The 17,552-nt window shown below is 45.6% G+C and overlaps 1 protein-coding gene across 1 annotated transcript in view; it reads right to left on the reverse strand.

The window, feature by feature from the left end:
- The window catches only part of lrpprc (leucine-rich pentatricopeptide repeat containing), a gene marked incomplete at its 3' end in the record, with an annotated part of 275,324 nt that overhangs the window by 105,972 nt on the left and 151,800 nt on the right, over positions 1–17,552 (reverse strand). Inside the window, exon 24 of the mRNA XM_084321823.1 lies at positions 4,169–4,293. Coding sequence (XP_084177949.1) covers positions 4,169–4,293 — 125 coding nt within the window. The remainder of the gene's footprint in view (positions 1–4,168; positions 4,294–17,552) is intronic.

Consider the following 17,552-nt stretch of genomic DNA (forward strand, 5'->3'; position numbering starts at 1 on the left):
CCTTTCTGCAGTAGCTGTGTACCTTCTACATTTCTGCAGTAGCTCTGTGTCTTCTACCTTTCTGCAGTAGCTGTGTGTCTTCTACCTTTCTGCAGTAGCTGTGTGTCTTCTACCTTTCTGCAGTAGCTGTGTACCTTCTACATTTCTGCAGTAGCTGTGTGTCTTCTACCTTTCTGCAGTAGCTGTGTGTCTTCTACCTTTCTGCAGTAGCTCTGTGTCTTCTATCTTTCTGCAGTAGCTGTGTGTCTTCTACCTTTCTGCAGTAGCTGTGTCTTCTATCTTTCTGCAGTAGCTCTGTCTTCTACCTTTCTGCAGTAGCTCTGTGTCTTCTACCTTTCTGTGTCTTCTACCTTTCTGCAGTAGCTCTGTGTCTTCTACCTTTCTGCCGTAGCTGTGTGTCTTCTACCTTTCTGCAGTAGCTGTGTGTCTTCTACCTTTCTGCAGTAGCTCTGTGTCTTCTACCTTTCTGTGTCTTCTATCTTTCTGCAGTAGCTCTGTCTTCTACCTTTCTGCAGTAGCTCTGTGTCTTCTACCTTTCTGTGTCTTCTATCTTTCTGCAGTAGCTCTGTGTCTTCTATCTTTCTGCAGTAGCTCTGTCTTCTACCTTTCTGCAGTAGCTCTGTGTCTTCTACCTTTCTGTGTCTTCTATCTTTTCGCAGTAGCTCTGTGTCTTCTACCTTTCTGTGTCTTCTATCTTCTGCAGTAGCTCTGTGTCTTCTACCTTTCTGTGTCTTCTATCTTTCTGCAGTAGCTGTGTGTCTTCTACCTTTCTGCAGTAGCTGTGTGTCTTCTACCTTTCTGTGTCTTCTATCTTTCTGCAGTAGCCGTGTGTCTTCTACCTTTCTGCAGTAGCTCTGTGTCTTCTACCTTTCTGTGTCTTCTACCTTTCTGCAGTAGCCGTGTGTCTTCTACTTTCTGCAGTAGCTCTGTGTCTTCTACCTTTCTGTGTCTTCTACCTTTCTGTGTCTTCTATCTTTCTGCAGTAGCTCTGTGTCTTCTACCTTTCTGCAGTAGCCGTGTGTCTTCTACCTTTCTGCAGTAGCTCTGTGTCTTCTACCTTTCTGTGTCTTCTACCTTTCTGCAGTAGCCGTGTCTTCTACCTTTCTGCAGTAGCTGTGTGTCTTCACCTTTCTGCAGTAGCTGTGTGTCTTCTACCTTTCTGCAGTAGCTCTGTCTTCTACCTTTCTGCAGTAGCTCTGTGTCTTCTACCTTTCTGTGTCTTCTACCTTTCTGCTGTAGCCGTGTGTCTTCTACCTTTCTGCAGTAGCTGTTGTGTCTTCTACCTTTCTGCAGTAGCTCTGTCTTCTACCTTTCTGTAGTAGCTGTGTCTTCTACCTTTCTGCAGTAGCTGTGTGTCTTCTACCTTTCTGCAGTAGCTCTGTGTCTTCTACCTTCTGCAGTAGCTGTGTGTCTTCTACCTTTCTGCAGTAGCTGTGTGTCTTCTACTTTCTGCAGTAGCTCTGTCTTCTACCTTTCTGCAGTAGCTGTGTGTCTTCTACCTTTCTGCAGTAGCTCTGTGTCTTCTACCTTTCTGCAGTAGCTGTGTGTCTTCTACCTTTCTGCAGTAGCTGTGTGTCTTCTACCTTTCTGCAGTAGCTGTGTCTTCTACCTTTCTGCAGTAGCTGTGTCTTCTACCTTTCTGCAGTAGCTGTGTGTCTTCTACCTTTCTGCAGTAGCTGTGTGTCTTCTACCTTTCTCCAGTAGCTCTGTGTCTTCTACCTTTCTGCAGTAGCTGTGTGTCTTCTATCTTTCTGCAGTAGCTCTGTGTCTTCTACTTTCTGCAGTAGCTCTGTGTCTTCTACCTTTCTGCAGTAGCTGTGTGTCTTCTACCTTTCTGCAGTAGCTGTGTGTCTTCTACCTTTCTGCAGTAGCTGTGTGTCTTCTACCTTTCTGCAGTAGCTGTGTGTCTTCTATCTTTCTGCAGTAGCTGTGTGTCTTCTATCTTTCTGCAGTAGCTCTGTGTCTTCTACCTTTCTGCAGTAGCTGTGTGTCTTCTATCTTTCTGCAGTAGCTGTGTGTCTTCTACCTTTCTGCAGTAGCTCTGTGTCTTCTACCTTTCTGCAGTAGCTGTGTGTCTTCTACCTTTCTGCAGTAGCTGTGTGTCTTCTATCTTTCTGCAGTAGCTGTGTGTCTTCTACCTTTCTGCAGTAGCTGTGTGTCTTCTACCTTTCTGCAGTAGCTCTGTGTCTTCTACCTTTCTGGAGTAGCTGTGTGTCTTCTACCTTTCTGCAGTAGCTGTGTGTCTTCTACCTTTCTGCAGTAGCTGTGTGTCTTCTACCTTTCTGCAGTAGCTGTGTGTCTTCTACCTTTCTGCAGTAGCTGTGTCTTCTACCTTTCTGCAGTAGCTGTGTGTCTTCTACCTTTCTGCAGTAGCTGTGTGTCTTCTACCTTTCTGCAGTAGCTGTGTCTTCTACCTTTCTGCAGTAGCTGTGTCTTCTACCTTTCTGCAGTAGCTCTGTCTTCTACCTTTCTGCAGTAGCTGTGTGTCTTCTACCTTTCTGCAGTAGCTGTGTCTTCTACCTTTCTGCAGTAGCTGTGTCTTCTACCTTTCTGCAGTAGCTCTGTCTTCTACCTTTCTGCAGTAGCTGTGTGTCTTCTACCTTTCTGCAGTAGCTGTGTCTTCTACCTTTCTGCAGTAGCTGTGTCTTCTACCTTTCTGCAGTAGCTCTGTGTCTTCTACCTTTCTGCAGTAGCTCTGTCTTCTACCTTTCTGCAGTAGCTCTGTGTGTCTTCTACCTTTCTGCAGTAGCTCTGTCTTCTACCTTTCTGCAGTAGCTCTGTCTTCTACCTTTCTGCAGTAGCTGTGTGTCTTCTACCTTTCTGCAGTAGCTGTGTCTTCTACCTTTCTGCAGTAGCTGTGTGTCTTCTACCTTTCTGCAGTAGCTGTGTCTTCTACCTTTCTGCAGTAGCTGTGTGTCTTCTACCTTTCTGCAGTAGCTCTGTGTATTCTACCTTTCTGCAGTAGCTGTGTGTCGCTGTGTGTCTTCTACCTTTCTGCAGTAGCTGTGTGTCTTCTACCTTTCTGCAGTAGCTGTGTGTCTTCTACCTTTCTGCAGTAGCTCTGTCTTCTACCTTTCTGCAGTAGCTGTGTGTCTTCTACCTTTCTGCAGTAGCTGTGTCTTCTACCTTTCTGCAGTAGCTGTGTGTCTTCTACCTTTCTGCAGTAGCTGTGTGTCTTCTACCTTTCTGCAGTAGCTGTGTGTCTTCTACCTTTCTGCAGTAGCTGTGTGTCTTCTACCTTTCTGCAGTAGCTGTGTCTTCTACCTTTCTGCAGTAGCTGTGTGTCTTCTACCTTTCTGCAGTAGCTGTGTGTCTTCTACCTTTTTGCAGTAGCTGTGTGTCTTCTACCTTTCTGCAGTAGCTGTGTCTTCTACCTTTCTGCAGTAGCTGTGTGTCTTCTACCTTTCTGCAGTAGCTGTGTGTCTTCTACCTTTTTGCAGTAGCTGTGTGTCTTCTACCTTTCTGCAGTAGCTGTGTCTTCTACCTTTCTGCAGTAGCTGTGTGTCTTCTACCTTTCTGCAGTAGCTGTGTGTCTTCTACCTTTTTGCAGTAGCTGTGTGTCTTCTACCTTTTTGCAGTAGCTGTGTGTCAGTTCAGTTCAGTTTGGTTCAGTTCAGTTCAGACTTTATTGTCCCTCAATAGGAAATTTGCTTTGCAGCAGTGGTAGAGACAACAACAACAAATAACACAACACAGGAAACATCACATCTTACAGAATCCAACCAGGAAAAAGAAAAGGAAAATGCATTACTGTTATTTTAAAGGAAGTTAAGTGCATTTAGTAACCTGGGGATGTACGAACATTTAAATCTGTTGCTCTTTAGCCTGGGGAGCCTATATCTCCTGCCAGAGGGGAGGGGGACAAACTCCTCCGAGAGAGGATGCTCAGAGCCGTCTATCGTCTGAGCCTTCCGCAGAATGTGTCTGTTATAAATGTCCGTCAAGGAAAGCTGCTGGGTCCCAATTATCTTGCTGGCCATCTTGACTATGTTGGCCAGACTGTTTTTTGTTCTGTATCGACAGGTTGCCATACCAGGAGACAATACAAAAAAGTTAAAATGGACTCAACAAAAGATTTGTAAAACAAAACCATAAGTGTTTTGTCCACATTAAAAGTGTTTAGTTTGCGCAGGAAGTAGAGTCTCTGCAGACCTTTTTTGTCTCCTACCTTTCTGCAGTAGCTCCGTGTCTCCCTTGTCCACCAGGCCGATGATGATGTCGTGGATGCGGGGCATGACGCCATATCGCTTCTGACACGTCATGGCTGCTTCCAGGGCCCCAGGCAGGTCGTCACTGCACACGCACACGCACACACACACACACACAGACAGACACAGACAGAATTAGATGTCAGCTGGGTGTGGTACTACTGTGTGAGAGTGGAGAGAGAGCACTAGTGGGGTTTTAACCTTTGACCGCCAATCAAACCAGCTCCGATCCCTGCAACAATGCAGGGCTTTCAAAGATGACAGCAACACTATGGGAGACAAGGCCTTTGGCCCCAATACACACGTACAATAAAGACACACACACACACACAATCAAGACATACACACACACACACACACAGGCGAGGCTAATGACTGTGAATCTGTGGACAGGCTCTTAGAGGAGAAAAGAGAAGAGAGGAGAGCACTTGTCTGATCTTTAGCCTTCTCCTCGCCTCTCCTCCTCTCTCCTCGACCTCTGACTCGCTCTCATACATGAAAAGATATCGTGATATATATATCGATATCGCACAGGGGAAGTGGGGATTCAGCATTCATTCATTTATATCTCCTTTTCCCACTCTTCACACCTCTCCTCCATCTCCCCTCCTCTGTCTCTCCTCCTGCTCCTCCATCTCCCCTCCTCTGTCTCTCCTCCTGCTCCTCCTCTCTCCTCCATCTCCCCTCCTCTGTCTCTCCTCCTGCTCCTCCTCTCTCCTCCATCTCCCCTCATCCGTCTCTCCTCCTGCTCCTCCTCTCTCCTCCATCTCCTCATCCTCCTCCTCCATCTCCTCTGTGATTCTGGGCTGTCTGATTCTGGGCCCTCTCCACATACCCCCCCCCCCCTCACACACCTCCAACCCCGACTGGGCAATTTAGCAGAAATATGGCAACACAATTAGACCCCCACCCCTCTCTCTCTGTCCCTCTATTCATCCTCTCTCTCTCTGTCCCAGAACGAACAAAGAGTGGGCGGGGGACAATGATGAGGGGGTCCAATGGAGAGAGAGAGAGAGAGAGAGAGAGAGAGAGAGAGAGAGAGAGAGAGAGAGAGAGAGAGAGAGAGAGAGAGAGAGAGAGAGAGAGAGAGAGAGATCCACTTCAATCTCTCCCCTCTGTTGTGACAGTGTGACCATCAATCCACTGATTGGGTAATTACCATGTCAATCACACAGAGGTCGAAGCAGATAGGGCACCAGCGGGAGTGGGGGGTGGGAGGAGAGAGAGAGAGAGAGAGAGAGAGAGAGAGAGAGAGAGAGAGAGAGAGAGAGAGAGAGAAAAAGAGAGTGAGAGTGAACAGGTGTAATTTCTACAGATGGACTGACTGACTGACTGACTACTGAAATATGCCCCGCCCCTCCACTAAAAAATAAAGACACCCTGGCAAAAAGAGGGAGTGACTTTGGAGTTTGGATGGATAGAGGGAGGAAAGGGAGGGATGAAATGAGGAAGAAGAGAGATGGATGGATGGAGGGAGGAAAGGGAGGGATGAAATGAGGAAGAAGAGAAAGATGGATGGATGGAGGAAAGGGAGGGATGAAATGAGGAGGAAGAGAAAGATGGATGGATGGAGGGAGGAAAGAGAGGGATGAAATGAGGAAGAGAAAGATGGATGGAGGGAGGAAAGGGAGGGATGAAATTAGGAGGAAGAGAAAGATGGATGGAGGGAGGAAAGGGAGGGATGAAATGAGGAGGAAGAGAGAGATGGGTGGGTGGATGGAGTGAGGGGGTGGTGGTGGTAGTTTTGGGAGGGGGGGGCTCACTAATTGAAGAGGGACAACATTATTCAGCAGCGCCAGTCAAGAGCCTGTTATGAACAAGAGAGAAAACTAGAGAGAACGAGAGAGAACGAGAGAGAATGAGATAATTAGAACAAGAGAGAATGATAGAGAACAAGAGAGAGAAAATGAGAGAACGAGAGGATGAGAACGAGAGAAAACAAGAGAGAAGGGAATGAGAACAAGAAAGAGAACGAGAGAGCGATAGAGAACGAGAGAGGAGAGAACAAGAAAGAGAACAAGAGAGAGCGATAGAGAGAACGAGAGAATGATAGAGAGAACGATAGCGAACAAGAGAGAACAAGAAAGAGAACGAGAGAGAAAGAGAGAATGGGAGACATAAGAGAATGAGAGGGAACAAGAGAGAAAACGAGAGAAGAGAATGAAAAAACAAGAGAGAATGAGAGAACAAGACAGAGAGAAAACGAGAGAACAGGACAGAGAGAAAGCAAATGAGAGAGAACAGGACAGAGAGAGAGAAAACGAGAGAGAACAGGACAGAGAGTGTGATAATTAGGGGCAAGAAAAATGTCAAATTTCTAAAATACGAATTTGTTCTTAATTGACCTGCCTGCTTAAATAAAGATGAAATAAAACGGGCACGGCCATTACCACACTGTGCGGTCATCTACAAACTGCAGAGATCAGGCTTCCTGTTCTCCAGCCTCTTAGGGGCTCCGGGCTCAAGAGGTTAACACTTAAAATAATTGGTAAACAAACGTAGTCACACTTTGACTGCCGTTTTGACAGGGTTAGGGTATTTACTCTTGGCTACATTTGAAAAAGAAATGCAACGTTACTTAATACAGACTGTATTGATCTATTTATGACGTGAAATAAATCTTGTACCTCTTGTAAGGTTATGGAGCTCAAAAGCAACGCGTTCCACCCTCACCGTTAGAACCCGGGGAGAGCCCGTCGACATGATTCACCCTCGACGAGCAGCTATTCTATCCCTTCGTATCACACGCACCCCCCCCCCCCCCATCCACCCCTCCGCCTCATCCATCATCCCTTCACACTCCTCCACTCCCTCCTCCTTAATAATAAGACTTAATCTTTTTTAAAACTCCCCATCACTCTAAGACCAATTACACCGTCTCTCTCTCTCTCTCTCTCTCCATCCCTCTCTCATACACTCCCTCTCGATTCCCCCCAAAAAAGGTCCACGTACAATTAACATGTCGCTCGGCTGCCAGCACTCAGGCTGCTCGTTAACGTCACACAACTTTGCATGTCAGCTACTTTCCGACCAATTAAGCCGAGAGAATATAACGAGCGTCTAGTGAGAGTCTCTCTCTCTCTTCTCTCTCTCTCTGTTTCAAACAGATCGGCAGACCAGCTATCAAGCTATCAAGGGGAGGTCTCAAGCACTGTGTGTGTGAATGTGACACCACTACCCTGCTGTGCGGAGTGTCTGCTAGGGCTGCTCGATTATGGAAAAAAGTCATCGTGATTATTTTGATTGATATTTAAATCATGATTATTAAACACTATTACGGATCGATTTGAGGACATCACATTATGATGACTGAATTAGTTTTACCTTTCTTCTCGACCAAAAGCTGCCTTTCAGTAGTCTTCTACGAGTTACATCTTACGAGTTAGGATGGTTCAAAACAAGCGGAGAGACGCGCCGTGGCTCCCCCCCCCCCCCTTATGGCTACTGTCGTGCATGTAAAAGAGTTTTGGGAACGAGTAAAATGTGTAGGTCCTGTGGGGCAAAGCACTGCACACGCATCATGCAAGCTACGTTAGCTACACGTCGCGGCATGTTGATACAATAGCCCCTTTAGCTGCACTCGGTGCATATGTACAACGACACAATGATCAAACACCTTATAACTACTATTGTCGTGTCCATAAGTTCCCTGGCAGAATACTTGTGAGGACAAATGTATACAAAGAGGAGAGAACCATTTTAATTCTGGCTTTGTTAGGAGTTTCAAGAACGGCGGCTACCAAGCTAAGCTACGTTAGCTGCTAACGTTGCATACACAATATGTACAACGACACAATGATCAAACACCTTATAACTACTATTGTCGTGTCCATACGTTCCCCGGCAGAATACTTGTGAGGACAAAGGTATACAAAGAGGAGAGAACCATTTTAATTCGGGCTTTGTTAGGAGTTTCAAGAACGGCGGCTACCAAGCTAAGCTACGTTAGCTGCTAACGTTGCATACACAATATGTACATTATTACAAATATGGTAACGTGGTTGTGGCTGTTACAAATAGTGGTTAGCTTTAGAGATGAATGGCTATGATCACGGAGAAATAGTGTTAGGTGAAACAGATACATTTTCATTCATCACTCCTCGGCTAGTACTAGTAGTAGCAAGGCTCTGCTTCCTGCCACTAGCTGTGTGTGACTCTCAGAGCCCCTGCTGCCCTGCACCTGACGTGACGTCAGCATTAAGATGACACACGCACGCTATGAAACATGCAATTAAAATATGCATGTGCGTGGAGCTTGTGGTTTGGTCAACAAAATGTTTGATAAAAATGCAAAAACTGGGTCAATTTCGATAATTTTTTTTCCCTCTTCATGAAAGTCAGCGTTGGCCTAGTCACATTGTTTATTGAACAAAAATACAACCTGCAAGTTGGCCTTTAAGGAATGTTAGATGCATTTGACCCGTTGGGGGGTAAAAGCAGGCCCTGCTGTAACGACTACCAGAGGCCCTGCTGTAACGACTACCAGAGGCCCTGCTGTAACGAGGCCCTGCTGTAACGACTACCAGAGGCCCTGCTGTAACGAGGCCCTGCTGTAACGACTACCAGAGGCCCTGCTGTAACGAGGCCCTGCTGTAACGACTACCAGAGGCCCTGCTGTAACGAGGCCCTGCTGTAACGACTACCAGAGGCCCTGCTGTAACGAGGCCCTGCTGTAACGACTACCAGAGGCCCTGCTGTAACGACTACCAGAGGCCCTGCTGTAACGACTACCAGAGGCCCTGCTGTAACGACTACCAGAGGCCCTGCTGTAACAAGGCCCTGCTGTAACGACTACCAGAGGCCCTGCTGTAACGACTACCAGAGGCCCTGCTGTAACGACTACCAGAGGCCCTGCTATAGCTCCCGGGGCTCAATCTCGACACACTGGATAATCAATCGCTCGCCCTAACTCAATAAACAACGTTATTTGGACGTATATAGTATTATACAACCTGGAAATGGTTCATCTAGATCAACATCCCATAATAGCAAACTGTCTACTCCAAGCTGATCGCCCAACGGCCCGAGGAGACTGGGGTAAGTTTCAGCGTTTATTATTACCGTGTTCGATACAAACTGCTCTGATGATCATATCACCCACACTACATGAATCATCTAACGTTGGCCACGGAATTATAAACGACCCACCCCCCCTATCCGGTCAACATCAGATGATGAGTAGTAACTTCTAGAAGCACGTACATTTGACATTTTTTATCTGGCGCCGATCGCTATCAAACTGTATTTGATCATCAATATAATGCATTTATGGCTATAAATCACGTTCTGCAGAATGCTGCAGAAAACGATAAAAACATATTTATACTTTTATGTTTTATATTTTAGTATGAATATGTGAATGAAAAAGTAGAACGTTGCTACATCCTAAACGATAGATACTTGACGTTGAATGGGCCATAGTAATGTCAATTTAGCAATACAATTTAAAAAGTTATAGCCCTGCAAAGAAGGGGAACATCTCCATAGACTTTCAACAGTGGCAGATAGGGGTATATGATCAGAATAATCCCTGTCAGATAAAGGGTTAAAGGATAACTCCACTTTTTTTTTTAAATTAGCTTATTTAACATCTTCCCTGGAGTTAGACAAGAAGATGCATACCTTTATTTGTCTCTGTGCGTGCATTTTAGCTTTGGGAATAATGCCTAGTCAATGCAAAGTCAATGTCAGACTTTGCAATCAAAAGTTAGGGGGCTAATAACCCTTGCCATAATTTCAGTGCGCCCCTAACTTTTGATTGCAAGGTCTGACATTGACCCCCTTTTCAGGAGTTGACCTAGAGCCCACCAAGGTCATGCATATCAAGTTTGGTCAATGTCAGACCTTGCAATACACTGTAAGGCACTGTAAGGCTACTGTCCTGCCTCACTTCCAGTGATGAAGCTAAGCTATGCTAACGGAGCGTCTATTCCCAAAGCTAAAATGCACGCACAGAGACAAAAAAGGTATGCATCTTCTTGTCTAACTCCAGGGAAGATGTTAAATAAGCTAATTTAAAAAAAAAAGTGGAGTTATCCTTTAAAGGTAGGATAACAATAACCAAAATATTGTCCTCCCACTTGGACCAATCATTTATTTAACGTCTGCCTGCACTGTATATACAGTCTATGGCACATTATCCGTAATAGCAGACCTCGGTTCAACTAACTAGTCTACCTTAACCCTTTATCAATTTTGGGGTATAAAGAATCTGTACTGAAATGACAAGGCATCTCTGCATTTCGTATATTAGGTAGTTGATTAGGCATTAGAATTAGGTAGGGCCTAATTCATGTGTGAGTATGTTTTCTCCCTTTTCTCTCTCTCTCTCTCTCTCTCTCTCTCTCTGTGGTTAACGTTACAGTAATGTAAATTTTTTTTGGAGCAGCAGTACTGTTAGGCTACTGCTGGCCATTCATCAAGCGAGACATTGCTGATTGTTTATTTATTTTACAAGACAAGACTGACTACCAACTGCCTAGTGTTAGATCCTGATCAAACTGGCCAGTATCACGTCTTCGTCTGTTTGGCTCTCCATCCAATTCCTCTGCGTTGTGTCATTTTAATGATCCTAACGTCTCCGATACTGGCTGATAAGATCCTTATCTCTCCCCGTTAGTACAATCCGCAAACCATAATAATTCTCCACCTCCGTAAGAATCAGACACTTCAACAACGTGAAATACCTTACAAGGAAAAGCGTGGTTTATTTGATAAACAGAAACCTCAGCTCAGATGTTAACAGATGTTATTGTCCTTGAAAAGTCTATTCTAATGATCTTTCAGTGTGTTCGTCTATAGTCCTTTTGTTATTCAGTCCAATAGTGTTCAGGCCTGGTCGTCAGCCTAACCCTCCTCGCGTTAGCCGAAGATAATGATGATGTGGCATTCTTCCCCCCCCCCCCTCGATGAGAGGAGAGAGTGTCTTCTGTGTGATCTCAGTCCTACTCGCTCTTGGTCTGCCTTACACCCGGAAACACCGGTTCGACTTATAGATCTTCGTCGTCACAACGACGGCCCCGCCTTCTCTCTCCTGGTTGTCATGCGACGCTCATGACAACTGCTAATAACCTTTCACACATTTCAAAACATTTCTCTCTGTCAAAACCTCCATCGCGCTCTGCCTCTGTGGCCCCTTATCTTTGTTTTGTCTTCGAAGGAATTCAAAACATTCTCTCGCTGGCAGTGTGCTAAACATTCTGCTGGCTACTGCCTCTGAACCGCTCCTTCTATCACCGTCTTCCATGCACATTTCGATCTCACCGTTTTAGCTGTGGTCATCTCCCCCCAATCTATACATCACATACATTGAAAAAGCACCCCAAATCCTTCACTAGCCAGCCGTGTATCAATCTTGGATGTAATGATAATGTTACCACACTGACTGTGTAGTGATATGCAGTGTAGGGACTATATAATGCCGGTGCGCGACCCGGACGGTATATATGGGTGCACCAGTATGCATGTAAATGTCAAACTGAGTAAACTTGAGTCTAGTCTACAACTAAGTGTCTTCATTGTCTCGATAACCCTTCAGACTGTCGATGCTCATTGATTGAACTACTGTAGCTAGCAACAGGGACGTGCACAGGACTTTTAGAGGGGCAGGTCCTCAAAGGCTGAAAAGGGCAATATACCTGTGTGTTAGAACCTAGCGAGCGAAGCATGCAAGCCCGATTTTTGGGGGCCTTTTTGGGCGGGGGGCCCCCTTTTTATGCTTTTTGGGGGGGTTTTGGTGACCAAATATTGAATATTGAACTATAATAATCAGTGCAGGAGCTCACTTATCCTTGAAAGACACTTTTATCACTGACTTAAAAGGCCCATACATCTCCATAAATGTTCAGGGGGGAGGGAATAAGTGCTTACCAAGAAGTGCTGTATATTCTTTTTTTTTTATCCACTTTCTCCTCTTTCTATTTTTTCTCCCATCCCAATTCCACTGTGCTAATTCTTCCCTCCCCTGTCTTGAACGTTGCTCGCATATGCCCCCCACTGGCTGGTTGTAGGGAGGATAGAAGCCTTGCATCATGTGTCCCCTCCGGTACACGAGGAGGCAGCCTGTCACATCTTTTCACCTGCCAGCGCGGACTCTCATTGGCGAGGTGTAACGTGTGGGAGGCTCACACTACCCCCGCCATTTCCTGTCTCTGCTGTGCACCGACCTGTAGGAGTCGCTGTCCACAACGTCCAGATTACCACCCATCGACTTCCACCCACTAACTGTCAATTGAGTTAGTATGACGGCTGGCCCAAGCCGGAGGCAACGCCGACAGCCGGAGTCGAACCCGGTGTCTCTTGCATTGGTGACGAGCGCAATGTCCTCTGCGCCACCCAGCCGCACTAAGTGCTGTATATTCTGTATTGTTTAATATAAATGCCTTTTTTATTCCAATCGTGATTTGAGATTCCCAAATCCCATCAGACTTGACTTCTTCGTGTCCCTCAGTGAGTGTAATACCAGCATTCAACTGTATGCGCCACAGCGGTTTCTATCATCATCATCATCATCATCACCACCCACGCTATGCATAAAATATATAGGTCCGCGGAGAGGCACGCTGAGGAGGCCATGCAAACTGCAATGGAATACGGGGAATCTCTCTCTCTTTACCTAATATTTAGATTATATCCTGACATTTTTCAGTTGGAAGGGCAATCTATATGCGCAACGGTTTAAAAAGAAAAAAATTTAGGGCCACTTTTTATGACGCTCAAAAGGGCAGGTGCTCGAGCACCCCTTGGACTCTATGTGTGCACGTGCCTGGCTAGCAAGCCAAGTTACTTACCGTTCTTTGTGCAGCTTCAAATGTCAAACGAAGTTGGAAGTTGTCTGTGATGTCTCCGTCTGTGATTTTCGACCTGCATGTTTTGCATACTGCAATTCGTTTTTTGTTGACCACCACATAATTTTTATAAGCAAACAAAGCAATCTTTGGTATAATTTTCCACTGGATCAGTCTGAATTGTAACGTTACTTCTTCTTCGTGTCATTCTCTCGCGGAATGTGATTGGATGCTGTCGGCTTGTTTCAAAACAAAGTGGATCTGGGAAATGAAGTGTCTATTAGCTGGAAATGAATTAATCCACCGCACATTTAACACATTGACGGCCAGCTTATCATAACATGGTTTAACTATGCGTGAGGGTGTTTGTAGAGCTAAATCTATACTTTATATTATTGCTATCTGTCCATTGTCATCGTCAATTGACACTATAAACCGTCCCTTCAATATGCCTTAAATAAAAAAATATTTCATCAATACGTTCCCATTTTATAGCGTCTTAAATATGAACGTTATAGCAGAATGTTCTGGGGTATTTCCTGGAAGGCGAGTTACAAGGCGCTAAGCTAATAACGTTAAATCGAATGGCGTTTCGGCTATAGACAAGCTAGAGCTAAAACTCAAAATGCATATTGTCGGTATCATGGTCCACGATGAATGCATGAAAGGGGGTGGGGGGGGCGGGGGACGTCGTTTCTGATTATTGATTACCAATAACGGCATTAGCCTCAGTAGCCTCATTCGCTGACCGGGTGGATGGCTATCAAAGCAAGGCCCGACCAGGCTGAAATTGACGTCAAATCGCTCTTACCTGTGGCTGGTTGGACTGCAAAAAGGATTTCCCAGTGATGCTATATTCCTTTACTGCATACTGAATTCAGCGTCCCAAAAACTATTCCAGGCGATCGGCTACACGCATAGCTTTAGGCTAACAGAAAAGTCCATCCATGATAAAAAAATTAAAAAACACCGGTCTGTATTATCGAGACAGCGCCCCTACGAGGATCTGGCCGGTAATGCACTTTTCCGAATTCCAAGAGTAGGGTAAATCTGCAGTGCTGCTCGGTGACATTGAGCAGGATATTACAATGGAATAAAAACCAAAACAACCTTACCACGTATATATACGTGGTTGGCCCTCAAGCGTTGGATCCGAAACACGTATATATACGTGGTTGGCCCCGAATGTGTTAATAACATAATTTTGTATCGTTTGGCATGGGGGAAGGTATCAAGTCTTCTCAAGTCAAAAGGCTCAAGTCAAAGTGAAGTGACGAGTCATTGGTGTTAGTCAAAGTCGAGTTGCAAGTCTTTTTTGATTTTGTCAAGTCAAGTCTAAAGTCATCAAATTCGTGACTCGAGTCCACACCTCTGACGTCTACACACAGGCGTTTTACGTGCTGTTGTTGACTCTGCCAGATGGTTTGTTTTCACATCTCGCGTGATGATCTTGCGCGAATCCAGCTGCCGGAGCTGTGCTTGGGTGTGAGACTCGCCACAGGATTTTCTAAATCGATATGAACCGATCTTTTTACGTTGCATCGATCCTATTGGATCATTGATAATTAGATCGATGTATCGATGGAAAAATATCTATACGTAGTAGTACAGGGACGCCAAGTATCGATATTTAATTATTTATAAATCTTTTTTTGTATATATATATTTTTTTGTATAAGGAAGTTGCATTGTTCATTTCAATACCTGTAATAGTACAGTAGTCCACACACATGCACACGTGTGCATTCAGTTAAGTTGGAATATGACTGTAATACAAACAGTTCAGTTAGTCAGTTACATGCAACACAGATTACAGTGTTTACATCCGTCTGCTTGAGAAAATACCATGTTCTGCAATAAAAATTATTGAAGTGAGATGAACAGACTGAACTTTATTTTATTAGATAAAACATGTTGACAGTTTTACTTTGCAGTTGAATCACAATATATCGCAATATTAATATCGCAATACTCAGCATATCGCAATATATTTAGTATCGCAATACTATTGTATGGTGACTCAAGTATTGTGATAGTATCGTATCGTGAGGCCTCTGGTGATTCCCACCCCTAACGCCTACTAATATATTCCATAAAATGTTCCCTTATGTATCGAAGTCAAAATGTTGGTATCATGACAACACTACAACATACAAAAGCAGCTGGACAACGGATATCCTTTGCGTCTAGTAGGCATGGGCCAACGTGTGATTTTGGTGGTATGTGCTATTGCGCAGATGTTTGTCGCTTAGTATGCACACGCATTTTAATAAATTTTTCACTGTGCTCCTAAATTTTATTTATTTAGGAGCACATGTGCTCCTTGGGAAGAAAGTTGGCGCAGAGCCCTGTGTTGGATTTCGGGTCCTCAGCCAGTAATCACCTCGTCACCTGTGGTTCCGTGAAGTTTCTGTGTTGTGTTTATCTCTTACTCATCGTACTGACTGATACCCTCTCTCCCTCCCCGGTGATACATTTGTCTCAAAAGAATTAACGACACACTGGAAACATGATACCTTTCCTTGATGGTGATGTTTATTTCCATAAACAAACAGTTCTGAAAGGTCTTTGAAGGTCTATTGAATTCATTATCTCTACCGTCTCTTCTGCTATTAGTCCGATGGTGGTTGAGGCCTAGTGGTTAACCAAAAGCCTTCCCTGTTAACCGAAGCTCGCTACCTCGAGGCCTAGGAGAGGGGGGAGGGGAGGCCCCTCCCACCACCCTCCAGCTTTTGCTCTGTCTCTCTGTCAGCGTCTATATGTGTCAGCTTCGTTTGCTAGTCTAACTTAAACCAGAAGAAACTCACAGCTATAACGTCTTTCCCCTAGCAACGGTGGCCATCCCCGTAGCCACGCCCGTTCTCTCGTTACTAAGTGACACGACGCCATGACCCACTCTAACGCCCTTTCTCTATCTCTCCCCCTCCCAGCGGCCTGCTCTAGATGGTGACCTTGGCCCTATCTCTCGCACCCTGCCTGCTGCTCTCCCACTGTCTACCGTGGAAAGACACACACTGGCTGCCGGCCACTTTTAAGATCTATAGATCCGTCTGAGTAGATGCTGTCATCTACAGATATTTACATTATGTACACATTGAAAAAACAGTGCTATTATTTCACCTGGTTAAGCTTATCCAGTTGTTTATCTCTGTAAAATTCGACCTCGGCAGCGCTTGAGAGGATGCGTGCGTTTATGTACATGCACATAATAGGTAGGTATGTGTGTGTGTGTGTTGTGTGTGTGTGTGTGGGAGGGGGGGGGGTGTAGGCAACCAGCCAGACAAAACAGTGTTTCTTGTTGTGTTTTGTGTGCATACTAACATTTCAGCGTGTGATGTCAGAAAGCCAGCCTGTTAACCCTCTGTGTTACATGGTGGAGGGGTACACTTGGCGCTGTACACTTGATGTGTAAAGAGGCGGGTGTGGTGTGCAGGTGTGTGTGTGCGTGTGTTGAATGCTGTTAATGACCCAGGGGTAAATTAGCCTGTAATCTCAGCGAGGCAGCGATTAGTGAGTGAACCTGCAGCTCCGTTTGCTGGAGATCTGACTGACAGCAAAACAAACAGACGAGAGAGAGTGTGTGTGTGTGTGTGTGTGCGTGTCTGTGTGTGTGTGACGAGAACGTGCACGGCTCTGTGTGTGTGTGTGTGTCTGTGTGCGTGTGTGACGAGAGAGCGCGCACAGCTCTGTGCATGTGTGTGACGAGAGAGCGTGCACGGCTCTGTGCGTGTGTGTGACGAGAGAGTGCGCACAGCTCTGTGCGTGTGTGTGACGAGAGAGCGCGCACGGCTCTGTGTGTGTGTACACAAGCTTCAAATGCAAAAGGTGCGCACTTGGCCCGCCTCTCCCACAACAGACACAGTGGAAGTAAACAGTCTGTGTGTGTGTGTGTGTGTGTGTGTGTGTGTGTGTGTGTGTGTGTGTGTGTGTGTGTGTGTGTGTGTGTGTGTGTGTAGAGTAGGGCCTCTAACGCCGCACCGCATGGCTGCAGCAATTCCGGCGATTAGTGCTCTGTACATAATTAACATGTTAATGAGCTGATCTACTTAGAAGCTGTTGTGAAAAACAGTGTACACACACACACACACACACAGCTGAATAGAGTCGGCGAGGAGGATGGGAGGCGGGGCAAGCCGCTGACCTGTGGGTCCAATTCTCTGTGAAACTCATTTGCATATTGGAGTTTTAACGAGGAGGCATCAGCGGGCCATATCGGACTGCAGGCAGGTGCACGCACGCACACACACACACACACACAGGAGGGAGTAGAGAGGGGTGGGTGGGGGTTGGGGGGGGGTTCAGCTGGACGATACCCAAACAAGCAACACAAAGCCTCTCTGTGACACAACCTCCTCCCCACACACACGTACAAATCCTCTCTCTGTCTGAAGCGCTGACCCAGAATGCAACCCTAGCTATGATCATGGGGGGACAACACACACACACACACACACACACACACACACACACACACACACACACACACACACACACACACACACACACACACACACACACACACACACACACACACACACACACACACACACACACACAC

The sequence above is a fragment of the Notolepis coatsorum genome (assembly GCF_963971535.1).
Source record: "Notolepis coatsorum genome assembly, chromosome: 9".
NCBI lineage: Eukaryota > Metazoa > Chordata > Actinopteri > Aulopiformes > Paralepididae > Notolepis > Notolepis coatsorum.